Raw genomic sequence first — 11,531 nt, 5'->3', positions numbered from 1 at the left:
ACTGCTGTTAGGACTTACATCTGGCGACGTTGTCTTTGAGATTCCAACATTCTTGTCAGATTCTGCCATCCAACTTGGCCCAACTGCATTCGTAATATAATAGCCCTGGTTTAGAGTATACTACTAATGGTAATAATAATAATTATCATACTCATAACAACGTGTGATGTAAACATAAAAACAATTAACATGCTTTAGACCAGTGGTTCTCAACCGCAGTCCTCCAGTACCCCTATCCAGTCCGTTTTCCATGTCTTCCACAGCCAATTGGTGTTTCAAACAATCAGCTAAAAATCAAGGTCTGCATGAAGCCTGATAACGATCCTCAGCTGTGTTGGCTAGGGGAGACATGGCAAACAGGCTGAATAGGGGCAATCGAGGACCGGGCTTGAGAACCAGCGCTTTAGACAATTTTAACACATCATGCAACTAGGGTTAAAAGCCTGACATACAAAGTGAAAAGGGAAAAATCCCACCAGACGAGATTTTTGCAAATTTTTTTAACTTAGACCAGGGGTGTCAAACATATGGCCTGCGGGCCAGATTAGGCCCACATAGGGTTTTAATGTGGCCCATGGGACGATTTTGTGAAGTGAAAGAAAATAAATTTAGTAATGTCGGGCCAATTAATCAGCCGGCCACAATCAAAACATATAATTTCGGAATTTTACAAGCGGTCCTCAGATGAGCAATGCAACTTGTACACGGAATTGTCCTGGATGTTATTATTTTACACACAACCTAAAGTTACGTTTTGTTAAAAAAAAAAAAATCATAAACCAACATAAATTAGTTACATATGCAAAACAGATAGTTATAACACTTCCGGAATTCTTTCAGGCAAAGTGTTGCCTACTACATTTGTATTTGTGTTATTTTTTGGAACAATATGATTACAGTTGAGCTTTGTAATTTAGGGCTGGCCAATAAATAGCGTAAAATTGACGGTAATTGTTTTTATGTTATATACTATTATTTTACTGATCTGGCCCACTTATTAATATATTTTCTTCCATGCGGCCCCTGAGCTAATATGAGTTTGACACCCCTGACTTAGACAATAGACTTCATTTTAAAAATGTTCAGGGAGCTCCCAAGGTTATCAACACGTCTTAAAAAGTCAAATGGAAACTTAAACAAGTAAATACTATAGCTCTCTGTAGTTTTCTACAGTAAATCTATTTTTCCTAAATTTAAACCTAAAATCTTAAAACTTTCTCATTTATTTATTTTAATGTTGAACAAAAACAAAAGGTTCAGAAGGTTCCCAGAGTCAGCAGTATCTCTTCTAAAGTTAACTGAAATTTTAAATAAATAGTTCCCTGACATTAAAATGGTTTTAGATTTACCTTTTATCGGCCATCAGATTTTTCTAAAAGGCCAATACCACTATTCGTCAAAATGCCCAATATCGGCGCCGATTGATTATAGGACTTTGATACAGCTGCTTTAGCCTTGTACTCACTTTTCGTTTTTTTATAAGAACTGGTATTGTCATCTTCATATTGCCAATATCAGATTGCTTGAGGGGCCTTTTCTTTATGAGCAATTCAATCAGAATACCATGCTCAAGTTCATGCAAATTGAAAGTTACGTTGCCAAGTAACACACTGTGGGAGTATGTGGTTATTTTTATTAATTGTTTATTCATTTTCCTGGATTGTCTGGTAACCAGTTCAGGGTGTACTACTACTGCCTGAAACCAACTGGGATTAGGCTCCAGCGCCCCCCGTGATCCTTGTGGGGAATAAGCGGTTCAGAAGGATGGATAGTTTATTCATTTGATTGTGTTTTCTATCTAATAGGTGTTTTATAATAAATGCATTAAAGGAAGATGGGTACTGTAATGTAAGATGTATGTAATGTAAGATAATGTATTCATCCATCCATCCATCCATTTTCTTGACCGCTTTTCCTCACAAGGGTCACGGGGGGGCTGGAGCCTATCCCAGCTGGCTTCGGGCAGTAGGCGGGGTACACCCTGAACTGGTTGCCAGCCAATCGCAGGGCACACAGAGACGAACAACCATACTCACAATCACACCTATGGACAATTTGGAGTGTTCAATTAACCTGCCATGCATGTCTTTGGAATGTGGGAGGAAACCGGAGTACCCGGTGAAAACCCACGCAAGCACGGGGAGAACATGCAAACTCCACCCAGGAAGGCCGAAGCCCGGACTCGAAGATAATGTATTAATCATCGGAATTTAAAATGTTGTTCATGCCAACTATAGACTAATTGCAGTTATTTGATGACACTCAGGGGATTTCACAATTGTTGGTGCACTATCTACATAATTACTCTAAAGGGTCTGTGACATGAGGGTGGGAAACTGCCAGCTGTTGCAGCGACGTCAGTAATGGTTGATTGAACGGTATGCGACTGATCCAGTTAGTTACGATAATTGGTGTGGTTGCACTTGTCAGTCATGCTATGCCCCACAACACTATTTACTTTAGTTATAGTGTTTTGCATTAAATGTAGTCAAGTGAAATCCAAAGTGTACACACTTTTATTTGACACATACTTACTTTTATGTAGGCTACCTGACAGAGTAGTCTTCCTCAGTAACAATGCCCGACCCCCCCTCCACCCACAATTAATCGCTTAATAAAATTGAGCTTTTCTTATCAACATTTTTTGCCAAATTTAAAAAGCACGTGTTATGTGTTAATTTTTTTTCGACATTTAATGTTATGAGGACGTCATCAAAATGTTTTCGCCACTACACGCTCATTCCTCCTCTTTTTCTCATCAGTTAATTACTCGCATAATTTAAAATGGGAGAAAAAAAATGGGAGAAAAAAATAGTTTGACATGAACAAATATTCTGATTGTCATACGCAAACATGTATTAAAAGGCTTAACTTTAATGCATGTAGTTATGTTTATTGCTCAAACACAACCTGTGCTACCTTTAACATAATCATCCGCTGTCAAAGTTAATTGTGAGATTAATCTGCGTTAATACATAACTAATGCGATCATTTTTTGTGATTAATTAATTAGTTAACACATTAACTTTGACAGCACTGATTTCCATATAACAGGTCTTCAACAAGGCTGCTCAGATTAGATTTTTAAAGTAAAACTAATGTCCCATATGTTTACTGCTCATCTGTATTTAATTTCTAGGGTGTTCCCTGTTTTAAGTGTGTGTTGCGTTTTTATCTACTTTTTTTTTTTTTTTTTTTACTTCTCCTTATGTATGAAACTATTTGTTGTTGGTACTACTATCTGTCTATCTTAATTTGTACCTGTATTTGATTTTTCTCGTGTGGACTGAAAGCGCTGTATAAATTAATTTAAATTTTAATTAAATATATTTATGCTTAATTTGAAGACTCAGATAAAGCAGTTACGGATAAACCAGTCTGACCTGTTCACACTTTCCATATTTGACATGCTTAGGGGCGAAAAGCGCAGCATACTTTTTAAAGTTGTGTAATTACTCAGAAATGCAAAGTCTGACAAGACAATGTCAATCAAATAAAGGTGGGAACAAAGTTGAAATACATAATTCCTATTGTTACTTACCTTACTAAATGTACTTGTTTGACAAATATAAAGTGACTCTTACAGCAAATCAGTGCATTATTATAATGCCATGAAACTGCAAAATGTGTTTTTACTTGAAAAATATATGAGTGAAAAATAAATATTATAATTGAAATGTCACCCAAGGTGAGCCCAATTTGTCTGTAGGTTGAAACAATGTCTTTGTTTTCTTTCATGAACATGTACATGTCCACACAATATCGACACCCTTAATAAGGCCACCAATTTAGTAGCAGGTTTAAAGGCCATAAAACAAAATTATCTACAGTTCACTAGTACTTTTTTTTTAATCCCCTTAAAAAAAAAACACATACAAAAAAACAAAGTCAGAACATTTTAAAAAAGATCTGTACTGAATATCCCAAATAGCATTTTTCCTTGAATTGTATGAAGCTAAACAATTTTCTATTCTTCTATTTCTTAGCTTTTGAGCATGCAATCGGGAGAGTATGTCCCCAGATGCATAGAACACATGATCAAATGAGTTTTAAATGGCTGCAAGAGGTCCTCGCATCGGCTGCCGTTGCCGTTTATACATATATATATATATATATATACAGTATATACATATATATATATATATATATATATATATATATATATATATATATATATATATATGAATAAATTAATATAAATGATGTTTTGCTGGCTTCTGATATTAAAGCTAGTTATCCATCAATTGGCTGTGAACAGGAAATGTGATAAGGCGGTCATATATTTATATGGGTTCATACTCATAGAACCAACGAGGAAGTGGCCCGAGACAAAAATGAGTTTGGCAAACCTGCTATTATTTGGTTGCATTCTTGGCTTACAGGGTTGTTTGTCTTGTTGCAGGACTTCCTCCAATGTGTCATGTGTCATTGATGTACGCCTGATGTACACATTGTATACATTCCAAGACTGCCAACTAAACGTATATAAAGCTTGTCATCTTTGTCAGCATCAGACATCACGACCTCAAAGGTAACTTCACACAACTTTCCATCCTACCTCTGAAAATCAATCGAATGTGATATTTTCAACTTTAACTGCATTTTTGTTTGACATGCTCAGATGTAAATGTAACACTGGAAATATCTTGTATTTTTCTTTCATTGCAGATGGCATTTGCTCTTCGCTCGTTGTTCCTCCTTTGTGGGATCAGTGGACTGTTGACTGGAGTCGTAAGTCCAATTCTCATCCAGTAATTTAAATGAACATATTTACTATGGCAGTGGTTCTCAAGCCCGGTCCTCGAGTACCCCCATCCAGCCTGTTTTCTATGTCTCTCTTAGCCAACACAGCTAAGTATCGTTATCAGGCTTCATGCAGAGCTTGCTGATTAGTCGTTTGAAACACCTGTGTTGGCTTAAGGACCGCGGTTGAGAACCACTGTACTACGGTGTTTAAAGTATTGCCGTATTCATGTGTCAGAGTTCTGCAGTCTGATATTAACAACGTGCTTTTCTTTTTCACAGTGGTCCAACCGAGTGATTCATTACAAAGGTTGGTCGCTATCAAGGCTGGACAGGCTATTTGGCATATACTGTATAATATATGCAAAACGGTGTTGGCTCTGATTGGCTCTAAGCTAGCAAATGCAATTTAGTGCATGAGCTAGATATACTGTACGTATGAGAAAAGTAACAGCAAATAAGATGGCATTATCTAGTAAATTAAGCTCAGCACATTGCTGAACATTGCTTTTTAGTTGTACTTGATTGTGCTTGTATTATGAGTGTTTTGAGCGAGGTACTAGAGATGTTTGAATTTTCTTTCATGACACCCTGATTCTGAGTGGTATGACAAACAATGACTTCTCAGTTACATAGAGGGTAGCAATCAAAGCCAAAATTCCCTGACCCATTTTTTTTTTTTTGTACAAGTCCAGCCCTGATCACTATGAATCCATGTTTTTTAAGTATTGACAGCAGATTTGATTGTTTCATTTTGTTCCAAAAACACAAATTGCGTTGCAGACAATGGCTGCCCTAGAGGGTGGACTCGGTTGGACTGTAAATGTTACATCTACGAAGATGAACAGAGGACCTATGCAGATGCAGAGGTATGTAACACAATATTTATGATACTTTTTTTGCCGTCTGATGGAGTGAAATCAACTTTTGACTCTTTTTCCATCAGAGCATCTGCAACATTCTTGGTGGGAATCTGGCCTCTATCCACAGTGACTTGGAAAATGCATTTGTTGTTGAATTAATCAAAGCAAATAGTGACACCGGTGAAGGCTGGATTGGACTCCACGATGCGATTGAGGTAAAACATTGACCAGTACAAACGTGGTACATATGTTCTGATTGAATCCTGTCACTTGTGTTCAGTGAAAGCATTTTTTGCTAAATGGAATGGATGGAAAATAAGTATAGAGTTCAGTACTGCATGATAACAGGGCTGAGCTTTAGCGTTTGCCAGATCACCAATGGCGACTAAAAACTGCGTCGGGCAAACTCAGTTTGCGCTACCATTTTCCCGGATGGCGACCTGAAAATGAATGCGATTGGAAGAGTGCACACAAACTCGTGACAGCCTGCGCTATAAAACTACATTCATTTGGTGATTGAATCGAAAAAAGATGGCACCGTTAGCACTGCTCAAACACCATGATTTCGCAAGACCTCTTCCATACTTTTCCCATTTGAGTGTGCAACGAGTTCACTTGCGTTCACTATGGCCATTAGCATAGCATGTAACTTGGTTGCGGTCCAATTACGGCAGATAAAAGCCTTCGATCACTGCAAATAGTCTTAAATTGGGAGGGGGTCACTGTCCGTGCTTGTAGCGGACATTGGGTTTGATTATCAGTGCAGTATTTTTATCAATCAGTCATCTATTTATTAGGGTGACCAAGCGTCCTCTTTTGGGAGTAATTTTGGGAGGACAATCCATTTTCTTACATTCTGTTCGGGCGTCTGGAGGTTTTATAAATTCATGAAAATGTCCGGTTGGTATTACGTGACTGATAAGAGGTGAAGTACGCTGTGTAACTGCGACTTGTACCACAATTTCAAGGCCCGGACAAGTGACCTCTTTTTATTGAAAAAGGGAATATGGTCACCCTACTATTTATATTTAATCACAATGCTAAAATCCATTCATCATCTGTGACTTTCTTCTTCGGCTGTCTCAGTGAAGTACATCATTACGTGGGTGTCACCCAGTGTGCCTCCCGGTGTTCAAACTGCGACACCACAGGTTGTGTTGAACTCTAGTACTTCTAAACATACTTGAACCACACACTGTTGTATCAAATGTAATTTAATTCCTTGCACTTGCCTTGAAATACAACCACATAGTTTGAATGGGACTTTTCATGGGCACTATATATTTTATTTTGATTAAACATTTCATAATGATTATCAAAACGTCATACTTTAAAAATATATATATATATATAATAATGACATTTAATTTATTTTCCAAGGTTTTATAAACTAAGAAAAAGTTTGTTTGTTTTTACAAAGTCAGTTTTTATTTCATAATGTGCTTTTCCACAATGGCCTTTCTATTACATAATGACTTGGTCTTGTCTATCAAAGTTAGTGGGTTGTTTGATCCTCTACGATCGATTAGTTTTCCTAGACAGCTCATCATCAGGCCCTAAACTCTCCTCGCGTGAATCGATACTACAAGTTCTCCAGCTCATGTCTGTATGACGTCAGCCAATAACGTAACTGGCTCCGCCTCATGTGATTTGATTGACAAGATCAAGTCATTCAGCTGTAAAACGTCATTATGTAATAGAAAAGGCCATTGTGGAAAAGGATATTATAAAATAAAAACGGACTTTGTAAAATAAACGTGTTTTTATGTGACAAAACCTTGGCAAATGTGTGTGTGACGTTGTTAAAATAATCATTATGAAATGTTTAATAAAAATTTAAATATTTGTTACATATTAAAGAATAGTATGAACACTTTTCATAATAATACTAACACTACATTTTACAATTTAATGGCCATATTAAACAATTGTCTGTTACTTATCAAAAGAATATTTATTTCAAAATGACGTTTTTATTTATTGAATATTTTATTTTATTTATATATATATATATATATATATATATATATATATTAAATTGGTGAAATTATGATATGTGATGTATCGGACCAAGCCAGCGATATATAGAGACAGTGCTGGTTCTGGCATGGCCACAACAATTTGTTTTTTGGCCACCACCCGAAGAGGCTTAACATAGAACCCTGCATTATTTTCAGTTTTGTGACAATACGTCTTGAAAAATTTACTGTATTTCTTATCAAAGGGTTGGGCTACCTGGAAAATTGTCGGGCAACCTCAATTTCTCATGTTAGAAACCCGGCTGGCTCCTTAGCCTGGCTTGCTAAATCTCAGGCCTGTGATAATAGAACATGCTGGAACAAAAGATGTAGTGCGACCTAGTAGAGGTTGACATTTGTCAGATGTCCATTAGGAGGGCTTGAGTTTAACTTAAAAACAGTAAGTGTATAACATATATGTAAAACATGACTTTTTTCTCTCTGGTTAAATATTATCTTTATATGTGACTTATTCAAGTTTTTCTTTTTTTTCTTCCAGGATGGTGACTACATCTGGACTGATGGCTCAGATGAGGATTTCCTTAACTTTGACACAACCAATTCAGAGCCTAATAGTAATACTGGTGACTGTGTAGAAGTGGACTTGATGGGTAAGTAAAATCATTGATCTAAGATTGCTAAGAGCATAATGCTGTTATATTTACACATTTATTTCTTAAAGATGGTTTGTGGCAAACTGCGGACTGCACAGACGAGAACGAGTATCTGTGCATCAGAGATTTGCTCCTTGACCACCACTAATCGCTCATTTTACTATCCTGTCTTCTGTCACAGTGAAGTTTGCGAAGCATGATGATTCACTGAGACAATATTACACTTTACTGGTGCCTCTATACCTTTGGGTTTACTATAGATTTCTCTCTTTTTCCCTCAATTCTCCATTGTTATTGACAACCAATTTGCAAAGTCAAAGAGCATCTCTGATAAATAAAGAAATCTGTCAGCATCAAAACATACTTGTCTTTTTTCTCTACACACTCCAATTGAACCTTGTTGAGTCTATAGTTTTGAATTTAATATATTAATTCATTATAATGAAGGAAGAACAATACATGATAATTTATGGCCACACGCTAACCACTATTAAAGTAATATAGGCTACTTTCCACGTTTGATAAAGCTTAGATGTTTAGCGTTTTTATTGCCAAATTTAATAGACAATATAGTGCATAAGGGAATGGTCAATGATGACATGAACATACAGTATCTCCTCTTCCTCGCTCTTCCTCTTTGCATCCTAACTGGCATCCATATGAAAAATAATAATAATAATTTAAAAAATCCAACTAGTGGCTCTGCACAGCTCTTCAGAAGTCGACCACTAATGTTGCCCGGACTTTCACTCCATTCCTAAAAAGACACGACATAAAGCACCATAAGGCCTGACGTGACTCGTCTATTCATAGTTTGTGACCGCACCAAACTTGCGACAGACGGCAGTAACACAACTTAGTCCTGAAATCACGTTCAAGCTCCAGTTAAGAGCAGTAAAACTAGAGATGGGAAAATGAAGCCTCATGAAGCCTCATGAAGCACTTTTACTATTTTTTTTACTCCTCTAGATGGTGCTCTTGGTTCAAATATAAATGCTAGTGCAATGAAAATGTATTACATTTCCACTGCCTTTTTAAACCAATAGTGACATCTAGAGGAGTCAAAAAATATCACAAGTGCTTCATGAGGCTTCATTTTCCCATCACTAAGTAAAACATAATTGCGCTGACATTGCCAGCGTTTAACAAAGGCTGCCAGCTAGCAGCAACAAGCAGCAAGCTAGCCGCGCTAGCTAGCAGTGCTAAAGTTCCCCAAAATCGCTACTGTGGTTATGACGTCACTTATCGTCGCATAGACCAAAATCTGCTAAACAGGGCCAGCCCAGGGCATAGGCAAACTAGGCGTTCGCCTAGGGCACCATCTAGTGGAAGAGGCGCCAAATTGCAGTGCAAAAAAACAAAACAAAAAAGTTAAAAAATACTTTCCCCCGTCAGGTTTTCGAAAATAAAATCTGTAAATTACCCTGCTATTATTTTTGTTTTTGCATTTTTGTATTGCAGAATTGTGTTGTTTTATTGTGCCATTATCATATAGTTGATACTTTTATTTTGAAGAATACAGGAAAAGGTCTCATAAACCAGTAGGAACTGACATAGGTAACCGACGTACTTAGTAGCGCTGTATTCCAAGTGCAGAGAAATCAGAAATAAGAGAAAACTGAAATTTACAACTAATTCAGTAAACAATTCATTAGCACCTGGCTGAGACGGGAACGAGCTTCGTATTGGAGCAGTGTTCCATTGTTTAACTAATGTTCCTATATTTCATGTTCATTGTGTAATTTACTGCATAGTAAAACGTTACCGTTTTTGTCCACTGGAGTGTGCTAACGCTCCTTTAGCAATGCTATTGCTCAAGATTCTGTTTTATTGACAAAGAATCCGTATTTCTGTATGGTTTATTTTTGTTTTAAGGTATTTATAAAGGCAACAGGCAAGGTTAAAATGTTTATTTACAATATAAATTGTACTCAAGAGATTGTCAAGGCTATCAAAGGTAATAATTTAAGGCAATTTGTTTATAGAATATAAAGTAGTGTAACCAAACGTGTCCTTTTTGGGAGGACAGACCATTTTCTTACGTCCTGCTGGGGCGTCTGTTTTTTTTTATAAATTCATGAAAATGTCCGGTTGGCATTGCGTGACCAATAGGAGGTGAAGTACACTGTGTAACTGCGACTGGTACCACAATTTCAAGGCCGGTTGGAGAGAGACCACCTTTATTTCAACCGAGGATGCTACAAAATGTTATAGAGCATATATTTTTAATTTATTTTACATTACATTATTTATATATGTTATATTATAACGCATATATATTTTATATAATAAGTATATATTTTTATGACTCCTAGTCCAAATAAATATGAGATCATGACCTGGCACCCTGAATATGACCTGCTGCTGCTGTTTACAGTGAAAAGTAGGGGGAGGGGTCGCGCATCATCTCAGAGTGTCAGCGCTATTGATAGATCGATGGCTTGCTTATGTTGTTGTCTATACATCAAAAACCTTTACAATGAAAAGGTCCAAGCCCTCAGGTACTGCATTAAGACAGCGGTGACAGGAGGAAAGGAAAGGAGGAGGAACAACGGGCCCAGGGTAGAGGCATGTATGTCAGTCAATCAGAATTGTCTATAAACATAAACATCAAAATAGCGTTAATTTTCATTTTCAGTTTCCCGTCAATTGTTAACAAAATGGGCGCCCGTCATTGACCTAATTTTTTTTATTACTTTTTATATGCATCTTACACAAATATATTGTACATAGTTTGAACATAGTGTGTGTTCTTGGGCAAGAAACTTCACACACGTTGCCTCCAGTGTGTCATGTTTAGTTTCTGTAATGTCATGTTTAGGTTCTGTTTTCCTTGTGTGTCTTCCTTGTCTTGTTAATTGTGATCCTGCCCTTCCTCGTGTTATCTCTGTCATGTTTAGTTTCTGTTTTCCTTGCGTGTCTTCCTTGTTCTGTCATGTTTAGTTTCTGTCTTCCTTGTCTTGTTAATTGTGATCCTGCCCTTCCTCGTGTTATCCAATCAGTGCCCTCAGCCACTTGTGTCTTGCCCAGGTGTGTCTTGTTGTGTCATCGTGTATTTAGTCTGCTGTCTCCCCTCTTTCTGTGTGGGTTCATTGTATGTTTTTCCCCCACGTAATGCTGCCCGTTTTTTGCAGCGGCTTTTCCCCATGTCATGCTGTTTGTTTTTGCCTAGTTGTTCCCCCATGTTTTGTTTGATTGGTTATTTTGTACTTTGAAGATCTTTTTTGTCCTAGAAATTAAATTATTTTTCGAGTGAACCTCTGCCTCCTCGCCTCGTCTTCCCGCATTTGGGT

General features: G+C 37.1%; 1 protein-coding gene across 1 annotated transcript; it reads left to right on the top strand.

Moving 5' to 3' along the window:
- The first annotated feature begins 4,668 nt into the window (after positions 1 to 4,668).
- On the top strand, positions 4,669 to 8,386 carry LOC144053446 (galactose-specific lectin nattectin-like). Its single transcript, XM_077567903.1, has 6 exons — positions 4,669 to 4,731; positions 5,026 to 5,053; positions 5,527 to 5,612; positions 5,690 to 5,821; positions 8,124 to 8,235; positions 8,307 to 8,386. Exons 1-6 carry the CDS (start codon positions 4,669 to 4,671, stop codon positions 8,384 to 8,386), a joined length of 501 nt encoding a protein of 166 aa, XP_077424029.1.
- Positions 8,387 to 11,531: the final 3,145 nt, after the last annotated feature.

This window comes from Vanacampus margaritifer, chromosome 6 (genome assembly GCF_051991255.1).
Source record: "Vanacampus margaritifer isolate UIUO_Vmar chromosome 6, RoL_Vmar_1.0, whole genome shotgun sequence".
Taxonomy (NCBI): domain Eukaryota; kingdom Metazoa; phylum Chordata; class Actinopteri; order Syngnathiformes; family Syngnathidae; genus Vanacampus; species Vanacampus margaritifer.
This window is presented reverse-complemented; position numbering and strand designations above follow the sequence as displayed.